This window comes from Cydia amplana, chromosome 24 (assembly GCF_948474715.1).
Source record: "Cydia amplana chromosome 24, ilCydAmpl1.1, whole genome shotgun sequence".
Taxonomy (NCBI): domain Eukaryota; kingdom Metazoa; phylum Arthropoda; class Insecta; order Lepidoptera; family Tortricidae; genus Cydia; species Cydia amplana.
In genome coordinates this window covers 5,241,407-5,254,537 of record NC_086092.1, presented here as the reverse complement: position 1 = coordinate 5,254,537, position 13,131 = coordinate 5,241,407, and the positions used below count along the sequence as shown (strand labels likewise).

General features: G+C 40.6%; 1 protein-coding gene across 1 annotated transcript in view; it reads left to right on the top strand.

Annotated features, from left to right (window-relative positions):
- Window positions 1-13,131, top strand: part of LOC134659278 (diacylglycerol kinase 1) — a 181,707-nt gene that overhangs the window by 100,904 nt on the left and 67,672 nt on the right. Inside the window, exons 2-3 of the mRNA XM_063514931.1 lie at window positions 2,091-2,178; window positions 8,133-8,200. Coding sequence (XP_063371001.1) covers window positions 2,094-2,178; window positions 8,133-8,200 — 153 coding nt within the window. The 5' untranslated portion in view covers window positions 2,091-2,093. The remainder of the gene's footprint in view (window positions 1-2,090; window positions 2,179-8,132; window positions 8,201-13,131) is intronic.

Genomic DNA, 13,131 nt, shown 5'->3' with positions numbered 1-13,131 from the left:
AGGACGGAGCTATATAAGTCGCATAACTCCGTCCCTTAGCAATTCAGTTTAGGTCCTAAACAGAATCGCAATAAGACATCATGGTAAGGTCCCAACTCCGTCCCTTAGCAATTCAGTTTAGGTCCTAAACAGAATCGCAATAAGACATCATGGTAAAGTCCCAGGCCATATTAAATATCTCGCCCGCATAGGTATGGAATTACGTACTACCACTGCTGACTGTCCATTAGTTTTATCGCTAAAGAAAGTAATAAAATGGGTTAAGGTGTGAAATACCTAGTGCTTCGTCCGCCCATTAAAACACTGATAAAAAGACACAAACCTTTATTGCTGTGTTTTATTTTATTAAGCGGTAAAGTGACGTTTTTCGTTGAAGAAATGTTACTTTTGACACTGACAGATCTGATCCTTTTCTAACCCAGATCTAATTCATATCCTGTTATGAAAATTAAAAAAAACGCCTGTAAGTTCCACCACACAAAAGCGTCTTTTGAGCGTCGGCGTCTAGTCAGCGCTTTGGAAAGTGGCGTCGCTGCGCAGTTACGTCATTGTTGCCAGGGATCGGATACCTGTATTTTTTGTATGGGTTGAACGAAAACGGTATTTCTTCGTTCTTTGCTAATTATTTCATTTCTAATTGGGCAATCTAATAATACGAAGTCTTTACCTAAAACACAACTGAGTTCTACATTTCGAGTATAAAATAATTATAAAAATATGGTTATTTCTAAGTTTTTGCATAAAACCGGTTCCGATCGATCCATTGCATTGCATCGAGCAGCAGCCATAGAGTTGACGCCGACGCTTGGGAGAGAATAGTGTGGGGTGGCTAGGTTGGTAGATCGGATGCCGCTCAGATTGCATTATGGCGTGAGATAAAACGCCATTCAGACGTCCGAGTGATTGATCGGTCGGTTCACCCTGTATAGTCTGTCTGTGTTACATCTTTTCAGCTTGTTTCTGAAGAAAGGTTCTTAAGATGACTGGATTACTTTCAGAAAAAATGCGAAGGTACCATTTACTCATCATCTTCCTCGCGTTGTCCCGGCATTTTGCCACGGCTCATGGGAGCCTGGGGTCCGCTTGGAAACTAATCCCAGGAATTGGCGTGGGCTCTAGACTGGTAAAAAATCAAACGATATTTCGTACATAAGTACGAAAACCGTACATAAGTGCGACCTCCGGATTGCAAGTCTCACGCTCTCACCGCTAGGCCACCAGCGCTTCGAAGGTACCATTTACTAAGAGGTTAATTCAATCACTTAAATAGAAATATTCGGGACAATTTAAACTAAATAAAAGCTTATTAAAGTCAGTTTTATATGCTATTCAGCTTTAAGTTATAAAGACGCTGAAAAAGGATTGTTACAATGAAACTAACGACAAAGAAGTTTAATTTAGCGCAGGCAAAAAGTAGCGCACCTATGAGGTCAATTCGAACTTATATTCCGATGTCAAAATGATATCGTTCGCCCATGCGTCTCGCTCGCGCTAATGTACGAAGACATTCTAGCGGAACACATGCGCAAATGATATCAAAATGACATTGTTTTGATATCGGAATATGTATTTTGAATTGGCCTCTATGAAAAGGATATGAAAGCGATGATTGTATTCTATTCTTTGTATTCTCTGTATGAGAACATAAAGTAAAAACAGTGCTTCTAAATTGTTTCTACTTTTAAAATGTTTTAACTATTTCTTAGAATACTGTCAATCGACTACAATTCTAACATCGTAAGACCCAAGCCAATTTTTGCAGATTTGAATTCTAAACTTTCTTTTATTTCTATAAGAGTTCATAACTGGAATTTAATTTGTACTTGGACTTACCAGTGGCGTAGCGTGAACTAATCTAGGCCGTGGGCGAATTCGCATCTGCGAGGCCCATTTCTTTCACTGTGCCCGAAGGGCCCTCGCGCGAGGCCCATGTTGGGGCGCGAGGCCATGGGCGACGGCCCACTTCGCCCACGCCTAGCTACGCCACTATGCTTACGACGACAAGTAAAAACCTTGCTTATATGCTGCTTGTGTGTGTGTCTTTTGACAGATACCAAATTGTATAATAATAATGTATTATTTTGTTTCAGATCATGCCGAACACTCCGGTGGCGCCCGGGTTCCAATGGGACAAGCTGTCACCAGCAGAGTTCCAGCAGCTTCAAGAGCTCGCTTCTTGTGAGTATACTGTTGTACTACAAGAACTTACCTTGTTGTTAATATTGTATATACTCCGGTGGCAGCTGGGTTCCAATGGAACAAGCTGTCACCCGTGGAGTTCCCTCTTGTGAGTATACTGTTGTAGACAAGGACTTTGCTTTTTGTTAGTGTTGTTTACATGTATTCCAGTGGCACCTGGGTTCCAATAGAACAAGCTGTCACCCGTGGAGTTCCCTCTTGTGAGTATACTGTTGTACTACAAGAACTTAGCTTGTTGTTAATATTGTATATACTCCTGTGGCACCTGGGTTCCAATAGAACAAGCTGTCTCCCATGGAGTTCCCTCTTGTGAGTAGGTACTATACTGTTGTAGACAAGGCCTTTGCTTTTAGTTAGTGTTGTTTACACTCCAGTGGCACTTGGATTCCAACGGAACAAGCGGTCACCCGTGAAGTTCCCTCTTGTGAGTAAGTATACTGTTGTAGACAAGGGCTTTGCTTAGTTAGTGTTGTACGGGGGTTTTCAGAAAAAAATGTACAATTTTCTTTTTTTCGAAACACCAATAACTTTTGGGTTATTTAAACTCAGAATGACGAGTAGGTACTATTGAATGAGACAAAGAAAAAAGTGTCCCCTGTTTTTCATACAAATTGTGGGTGTCAGTTTTGTAACGGTCCATACAAAATGTACCTATGTGAAAATGCGTTACAAAACTGTAATTTCTTCTTTTTAAATAGTCCTCGTGATTCTGAGTAGAAATAACTCAAAATTAAGTTGATGGATTTTCGAAAAAAAGTAAATGGTACTTCTTATAAGTGAAAATGCCCGTATACACTCCAGTGGCACCTGGGTTCCAAGGGGACAAACTGTCGTCCGCGGAGTTAAACTTCAAGAGCTAACCGCTTGTGAGTTTACTGTTATACACTATAATTAACTTTGCTTGTTAGTGTTGTATACATTTCGGTGGCACCCGGGACCCAATGGAACAAGCTGTCACCCGTGCAAGAGCTCGCTTGTTATGAGTATCCATGCTGGTTCCTTACCCTATCGCTCTACTCGCTCCCATTTCCGTCTTCATCAGTTAGATAGTTGGCAGTCCTCAACTGTGCGTTTTTCTAGAACCTTCCTGCCTTGCACAGCATAATGGATGACTCACACTAAACCGGGCCGGACCCGAGTCGAGGCGCCCGCCCGACTAGTCATTCTCTATGACGGCTGATCACGTGATGCTTTCCATAGAAAACGAAGCTCCGGAAGCTCCGGCTGGAGACGGCCCGGTCTAACGTGAGTCATCCTTAACTGTGGAATGAACTGTCACCCGTATTTCCGGACCGATACGAACTTCACGAAAAGAGCGTACTTCCATCTTAAATACTGGCAACGCTCTTGCAACCATCTGCTGTTGCAGGCGTCCATGGGCTACGGTAATCGCTTACCATCTGTCCATATGTCTGCTCTTTGGCCTCCTGTAAAAAACAAATAAATATTTTATGCATTAAAGCCAGGCAATCTAACTTAACTTACAAAGACGTTTAAAAACTCCATGCAGGCTTTATCTTCCAAGAAAAGCAGTTTTCCGCCAACTAGACTTCCATTATACCATTACTTGGTGAGACAGTCTTATCTCCCTATGAAAACTATAGGCGGTTACAACCTTGTCGAAGTCGGTCTTCAGTTGGTTGTTTTGTCTTAGTGCGGTATCAAATGTCTAAAGCGTTTGCGTTGAACGTTCTCTAAGGCAATTAAGTGGTAATGGAGATGGTTTTCCGTATACATAAAACATCGATCGAAGAAGCGCTGGTGGCCTAGCGGTAAGAGCGTGCGACTTGCAATCCGGAGGTCGCGAATTCAAACCTCTGCTCGTACCAATGAGTTTTTCGGAACTTATGTACGAAATATCATTTGATATTTACCAGCCGCTTTTCGGTGAAGGAAAACATCGTGAGGAAACCGGACTAATCCCAGTAAGGCCTAGTTTACCCTCTGGGTTGGAAGGTCAGATGGCAGTCGCTTTCGTTAAAACTAGTGTCCACGCCAATTCCAGGGATTAGTTGCCAAGCGAACCCCAGGCTCCCATGAGCCGTGGCCAAAATGCCGGGACAACGCGAGGAACAAGATTGAAGAAGAGATACATAAAACATCGATATCGAGGAGTTCTAGGCGGTTTTTTAACTCCATAATTAGGGTGTTTTAAACCTCATATTAACCTTTTCCCGGTTGCACCGTAAAGGTGCATCAGTTGATGTATGTAACTCCAAGAATTGGCTCAGACATTGGTTAAATTTTTGGGAGTCCCGTTGTTTCCCATAAAGTTTTAAGTCATAATGTATTTTTTGTCATATTATCATTAGTCATAAAACTAAAACCGTGAACATTTCAGGATTTTCGTTAGGTTATCCTATACATAGGTTAGGTTAGTTTAGGTTTGTTTTATGGCAATCCTGAAAAGTGACGCGTTTCTGAACCAAATGAATTATGACTAACGAAAACGCGGGCAAACAATACATTATGGTTTATTTGGGAAACAATAGAGACCCATTTTTTTTGACAATTTGACCTTCAAACTTGAGAAAACTGGGTCTTATCAGGAGTCCGGTTACCTCTCGATGTTTCTTCGCCGAAGAGTAACATAAGTTCTAAGGATATTTTTGGTATGAGCCGAGTTTGCTTGGGGTCAAAAAATCTAAATCGATGATCAATTGGAAAGGTTAACCAATTTTGTCAGTAGAAATGGCAGTAAATTTGAAATAATAATATGTAAAATTTTAATGATTCACGTTTTTCTATTGACAAATAATTGATTTGCTAAGCTATATAAATATCCTCCCACACCTCTTTTAGTACCTACAACCGGTTTATTTCTGCCACTAATACCTAAATGTATTAGTGAGCGAACACAATTCACTAATAGCCCCTAATGATATTGATCAACAACGCTCATGTTGTGCGTTTGACCTTTTACCTTAAATGTTCGTATTATGTGGGAGTAATCCCCTTTGATATAATGCAGTGCAATTTAATAAAGTCCATTTTGTTTATTAGATGGATTGGATTCGGAGTAATAGAGTTAAACCAAGATATTAGACGATTTCGATATCATTAGTACTATGCCTTATGGGAAACGGTCGAAGAGACAGTTCAGATCCGGAAACCGCTACCAACTTTTAGTATGTTGTTGGGCATGGTAGTGGGTCTCCAAAACTGCCGGGAGACAGCGGCGCCGGCCATCTACTTCAGCGGAATGACGTCATCAAAATGACTTCCGGATCTGAACTATATTCCCATAAGGCAGTGCACTACATAGAAGTTTGACGATTAAACATAGAGAAATATAGTAAGACAAAGAGAGCTCACTCCATACATCAGTTCAGACTATTAATTTCAGTGTCTACATCTAGCATCGAGTAGCGGAACTATCAGTACTGCTAGTACTGCTACATCTATTGTCTAGTAGCAGTACTGATAGTTCCGCTACTCGATGCTAATAGATGCTAATAGTCTTTTTGGTACTAAAACTGATGTATGGAGTGAGCACTCTATGTATTTTTTTCTCTATGGTTTAAAATAACACTTGCACTGAGTTTGCTATCAAAACCCTTGCAGACTTTTCTTGGTCTAACTCTAGTACATCAATTTACCAACTGATGAATGGCACTCGTTTCTGGCGAGGTATTTAAACGCTCGAATGGAGTGGGAGCGCCAATAAATCGAGTCAGAATGGGTACTTTTCAGCCGAGTTAAATACCTATGTGTATTTTACATACAATAAAATGTACTGATTGACGCGATGGTCTCATGTATTTTAAGTCGAAAATCGCTCGACAATAGATGGAGCGGCAAACAAAAACTCTAATGCTCGACAATAATATTAGTTGTAAATTGTTTTAGTAGGTAGTACCTACATTTTTCGTCAGTAGGTAGCGAAACTTATGACATCTGGTGTCAAGTAGCGGTACTGATAGTTCCACTACCTTGTCGTTAGATGTCGACTAGGAAGGCGTTTTGGTAAGAAAACTAATGTATGGAGTTACCACTCTTTCTTTACTTATATTTTTCTATGCAGCGACCGATGACTCGGCGCGAGCGACTTCGGCGGCAGGGAAGGCGAGAAACGGATCTATAACTGAATCTCTAAAGTCTTTTCTCCTATCTTTGCATTCCCTAATATTGTTTGTCATAATGATCAGTTGTCCTAACACTAAAAACCCTAATTTTGGTTTCCCTAATTATTGATTACCGATCCTAATGTTATTAAGCATATATTCTTTTTTGCGAGGGTCGCAGTTCTAACCCTAACCTAACCCACTTTTGTGGCAGCAAGTTCTAAAACCTAACCATTTTTCAGAACCTTACATTAAAAATGGAAAATAATCGTTATGACAATTGATCGTTAGGACATGTGCCCATTAGGACAAACCAGTTAGGGCAAGTGACTTTAGGACAAACGTTGTTAGGGATTCAGAATGACACCCGCGAGAAACTATCCTCATTTCGGCATAATAGTCTAATAATGGGTTGCACACAACACTCACTACGTCATTCGCTAAAGTTTCGTCCACACTGAACACCGACGTACTTAGTATCTAAAATACCTTTCCAGCTAGGAGGCACTAACCATTAATCAACCACAATCACGGTTAAAAATAATAAGTTTTTGGCATAAATTTCATTTTTGGTACAAGCTTTTATCGCTGACTGTACTTTTCTTACCACAGACAACTAATACTCATCGAGACAATTCTAAAAACCCCTAACACAATTAGGTTCCGTTGTTTCATCACAGAGTTCCTATGGCCACCTCCTGTCTCCATCATCATATCAGTTCGACAGTACCATAAGATTATTGTATTGTCATCAGAACTACATACAGCTGCCAATTTTCATGACGCTACGATCCTTGGAAGATGGTTAAATTAGTTACCTTAGATTCCATTAGGTACATAGTTACATACAGGTCGACCTAATAAAAGATGGTTAAAAATTAAGACAGTTTGGATGACGACTAATTTCAATAGCCCCCCGTACTTTCCGCTGTATCACAAAGTTTTTCTTTCGCCAGATCACGGTTAAGTATCAATTCAATTCAATTCAAATAAGTAATTTATTTCGAAACTTACATGTTAGCACAGAATAAGTAATAGTATTATCATACAGAACGGACACGCACCGCCCCGATTCGGATTACCTCGCCCGCAACAGGCCGCGACATGAATGTGTGCGTAAGTCGCTCTACTGAGATTCCGTCAGGATTCCGTCAGAAATTCAAGTGCCGCGCACACATATAAACGCAAATCATTTTTGATGTATGGCGTGTCCGCCCTGTGATGTTAGTAACAAAAGTTTCCTTCATCAAGTTTAGTTTATCAAAACGCATGTGAGGCGAATCCGAATCGGATCGATGGGTTGGAAAAATCCTTCGCTTTTTAGGGTTCCGTACCTCAAAAGAAAAAAACGGAACCCTTATAGGATCACTCGTGCGCCTGTCTGTCTGTCCGACCATTCCCCCCTTTATCTCCGAAACTACTCGGTCTAAAATTTTGAAAAAAATACACAAAATAGGTCTTTACTTATTGACACATGATGACAGGAAAACCTATAAGAAATGTGCAGTCATGCGTGAGTCGGACTTTATGTACGGAACCCTTGAAACGTGAGTCCGACTCGCACTTGGCCGGTTTTTTGGATTGGCCTAACTCTTGAAACCTTCCATCTATCTCCAATATTTTTTTCATCTTTGCACCTATATATATTTCCTTGGTCCTGGTTATTATTAGCTAAATACTTGTGGCACTGATGGTCTCATCGGAAGACCAGCGCTGGAAGCCACCAGCAACATCCTGAGATGATGCCATTTCGTGGCACTTTAATCTTATTTTGTGTTTTCTTGTACATTATGTATTGTCTCGTTTGTTTGTGCTTACGAATAAATTATATTCTGTTCTATTCTATTATATTCTTAACGTCTGTTACAGATTCAACAAAGAAGCTACAGGATGTCCTTAACGAGTTCTGTGAGGTCAAGAAACAGAGTCCGGATGGGGTGAGTACTTTATGTAGTTGGAATCTACTTTGAATTGTTTCACCTCCAGCACCCAATGCATCACCAAACACAGCCCAAAACCCTCATTACTCACCATCGGCGTATCACCTTATTACAAGGCAGTAAGGTGAAAAAGTGGATACATCTCTTTGTAGTCGACTGTACTTACGTATTTATCTGCCTACCTCCCTCGACACTTCCCATGCCACTCGTCGAGTGCGTGGCCGGGGTACAGTGTGAATGTATATTTGGAACGTTGGTTTGTAAAAATGTTTGTGAAATCGACTGTACAAAAACGGCCAAACGCTAATAATGAATAGAATGAATTTCTCAAATATGTATTAAACTATTTTTCTAGCCTCCGGCCGGAAAGCGTTAACTTTCGATCCTAACCGAAGTCGCCGCTTTCCAGCTCCATTCCAATGCAATAGCGTAATTGTCGGTCGAGCGAAATCGAGGCTTTATACTTCACTGCCCTTTTGCATGTATAAAATACGTTACTGATAAAATATACTGCAAAAAGTTGCAGGTTATGCCAGTCGTATTTTTTCGCTCGATTTGGCAGGGGCACTGTCCGCAGTTAACCTTATGACATGTTAACATAGATCACTTACTAGATGGAATCCATAAGTCTACTCTCTACTGCCGGCCAACACGCTTTGTTGCTCCCATACTCATTTAGTATTTCAGCGCGACATGGGGCCGGGTGCGTGGCCAACGTGCAATCGTTTACGCTCCGTAGCGTACGAAACGCAACCGTCACTGTTGCACTAATATGGAAGTGTGATAGAGAGAGATGGCTACAATACGCTACGTTAATGATTGGCACATTGGCTACGTGGGCAGTCAAGTTGATAATCGTTCTTAGAAAACGATATTAAAAATGGGCTTACTCATGGCCACAGACTAGCCGAGGCGAAGACGTGGCCTACGATGGAGCGAGTCTGCCCAGAAGGTGCCTGTTCACCCTTTATTTGAAGGTTGCCGGGTTATATTAGCTCGGAAATATAGACGCCGGCAAGGAATTCCAACTCGAAAGTTAAACAGGTAATGTATAGTGATATTTCGTAGTATCTGTCATTACAATACATTTTTACTATCCGTTTGGCGTTTGCCGATGTACGATTAATGTCTGTACAAGGCCCCTTCCTTATTTCAGTTGTGTTTATCCTTAAGGTGACAGTCCATTTCCAACCGCAGCTGCATTACTGTTCATTTTACTATGGAACGTGACAGTAACAGCGACGCGTTCAGTACCAGTAGTGCAGCTGCGGTCAGAAATGGAATGTTACCCTTACGGTCTGTACATTTTTTTTTTCTCTAGCCTATTTTGGTGTCCCACTGCTGGGCAAAGGCCTCCCCTCGTTTTCTCCACTCGACCCTGTCATCGGCATTTTCCCACCATTTGGGGTAGAATACGTCCAAGTCGTCCCGCCATCTCCTTTTCGGTCTGCCTGAACTCCGGCCTGCACCGTCTATTGTGTTCCGTGGGTCCCACTTAGTAACCATTTTGGCCCACCTTTCTGGGTGCATGCGGCAGACATGTCCAGCCCAGTCCCACTTAAGCTGTACATATTGTCTTAAAATTAAACTGCGGAGTTCATACGACGTAATCCGCACGTGTCACAAAAATACGCTTTCCCGAATCGGGCTATAATTAAAAATGTATGAGTCGCGCCCCTGTTAAAGAACCGTGATTCGCTCAAATTATGCGCATCCAAAATAAAGAAGTGTCACGTGGATCGGTGTTAATGTGATTAATGATGTATTTACAATCGTATTTCAGTTTAAGCCAAATAAATCATTTATGCAGAAAAAATCTTGGATGATTTTGGGTCAGTGTTACTGAAAATCTTTAATATGCCTAAAAAAGCAGCATTATTTGGTAAGTTACCAAGTAACAAGCAACAAAATCCAAAAAAGAAACCATTTGTTATAAAAACAGTCGCAAGTGCGTTGCCGGATTTTAAGAAAGGGTTAAGTACGCTCTTTTCTTGCGAAATGCTCGGGCGATAATTCATTCCATAGAGCTGATACAGATAGACTTAGCAATTCAATTGAAAAGATAGACTGTCGTGGTTTGATTTTGAGTTTTTTTTCTACATGATAGGCAAAAACAAGTCAGTCATGTCATAGACAAACATAGTTGAATCCAAAACTTTGTAATTTTGCCACGATAGGAAAACCTAAATAAATAGAACCCCCGACCTTTCAATATAAAACAAAAAGCAAATCCCGTTTCAAGGTAAAATCGCATGAAACAGAAATTAGGGCTCATTTAGGTGGTGCAAAAACTTGCATGCGAGTTTCATTACATTGCGTCATTTGATTGGTCGGCTGAATTGATGTCACCCTAATGGTCCGCAATGTAACGCGCGCCGTCTAAATGAGCCCTTAACTTCACAATTTTATCCGCGACAATAGGGGTGTCTCTTTTGAATTTTAATCGTCGAAGTTTAACAATTTGGTGGCGCGACAGCTAGGGTTGGCAGCGAAGATAAAATGCTTAGATTCAAGTGGGAGAGATGGAGTGACAGGGATTTGATTAATGTGTTTTAAATTGATTTCCGAAACAATACATTATTTTTCACGACACCAGCTGGTAAAAGCCCTTTTGATTGTTCAAAAACTGATAAGAAAGTTGCATTTTATCCACATGTGGGGCAAAGTAATCAGATGCAAATTTTGAGTTGTTTCCTTAGTTAGTTGGTAGAATTGACTTTTAAATGATGATTTTGAATGATAAATATTTAATCACGTTCATTTGTATTTCATTTGGTTTGATTTTGTTTGATATCTTACAGTAAATATTTTCTTCGGGTTGGTGTGGTGAAAATTTTTGTGTTTCACTTGGGGGCAAACTTTGAAACCTCGCAACGCTCAAGATTCAATTTTTCGGTTCAAATTTGGAATTTTTCGCTTGCTCGTACAAAAACAACACCCTGAAAACCGGACGAAACGGCCCGAAACGGCCAAGCCACATATTTTGACTAAGGTGTAGAGTTTATGAAGTTAGCGCTTGTAGAGTTAGAAGCTTGACTCTACAAGAGATCTGATAACTTTTTGATAGTGTGAGCCTGAGTGTAAGGCCTGAGTGGACGCTCGAAGCGGAACGTTCGGCGGGGCGTGCAGCGTGGCTGTGGGCTCACGCGTGATGTGAGCAGCGTGCACTAAGGCCGCTCCTATACGTTTGCATTTGTTTAACATGCACGCCGCACGCCCCGCCCCGCTGCACGCCCAACTCGAGCGTCCACTCAGGCCTTTAAAGGTTTCGTCTTGGCAACACTTTACAAGAAAATGTTTTTGTTGGGATGTATATTTCCATAGGATTTACGTGCAATCGCCTAATGCAAAATGGCTCATTTTCATCCCTGTATTACTTTCGCAACTCAAATATCGAATTCGGAAAACGACCTTGTGTGTGAGGGGAAAAGCTTGTGTTTAAAAGGGTAAAGGGAGGACACTGTTTATATTTGTTCTGGAACTCATTTATTCTGCTGACATAGATCTATCTCATATAGACTCTGCACCATGAAATGTGGAATAAGAATAAGAATAATTTATTGAGAAAACGTTATTGCTATTAATGTTACATTATGCGTGAACTTTTACATATTACGTACATTATTATGTGCACCTGAACTAGCAATATAATCCTGTATCTCAGGCAAAGAGATGATATAGTAATTTAAAGATTCATAATAACAATGAACTGTTGCCCGCGGTATTTCCGGTCCCTCCGACTTATGGTAAGTATATCCGACAAGGCCGTTTTAACGTCACAAATAGAATTGTATCGGATATTAGCGACCCGCCTTGGCTTCGCACGGGTTACCCTATACAAATTATCCGTTCCGTCTAATATGTAAATGGTCTGTGTCAGCTGCATATTGGATGGTGTCGAACTTTCAGTAAATATTTGGAGCAAACTGTAGATCCATTTGTATTGCTGTTTTAGTTGTATGTCTTTCTTTACAAGCTTTACTTTAATCGCTTTGCACATCTATTGAGATAATATTAGATTGTGTTATAATGGCGATATGGCTAAAATTGTAAACGAGTGTGAAATTTACAATACAATACAATACAAATACTCTTTATTACACACCTCATTACAGAAAACAATACAAAGAATACAGAAAAGAAGAGGTTAAATACAGGCGGTCTTATCGCTAAAAAGCGATCTCTTCCAGACAACCTTATTTAGGTGTCCAAATTTATTAGGTGTAGTGGGAAATTAATGCCATTTAGTTCCCTTAAATGTACATTATTTTCACGTACTTAGCCATACCTACGTGAAAAATTGAAAATTAACGGAATTTAATAAAAACACCGTGTATATAATACAGTGTGGAAAGATAAGTCGGGCCCTGGAGGGAAACTACCTTAAATCCTTAAGCTGGCTCATTTTACTTAATGTTCCTGTTATTAGGCAAAACAGTTTGTTTACACACAAAAAGGCACCAACTATCATCTATCTCCTGTGGTGCCTTTAATCTGAAAACGTCACTTATAGGCTATTTATAGGCGGAAATGTCAGCTATGCGATATCCCCAATATCCCCAATATACCGTGCAATATACAAGGACCCTAAATCACTCAGACCAAAACGGCGTAACTCACAACAAAACCATTACAAATCCTGACCTTTCACCAAAACTGTACAAACTGGGCGTCCCACCCATATATCCTGAACTTACGACATCAAAAAATACTTCTAAAAATAGAACATAAACAAAAACGAACCTTATCTCTTACAGCGTAAGTCGATAATCTCTATTCCGTTTCGACCGTTACAATCCATGACGTCAGTTAGGGAAAGCGAAGCTCATCTATTTTGAGCCTTAATGCGATTGATTTTAAGTATGTTTTCGAGTGGGGCGTTGAAGTATGTCGATAGCCATGACGTCATGAGGGAAGAGGATGGGAGA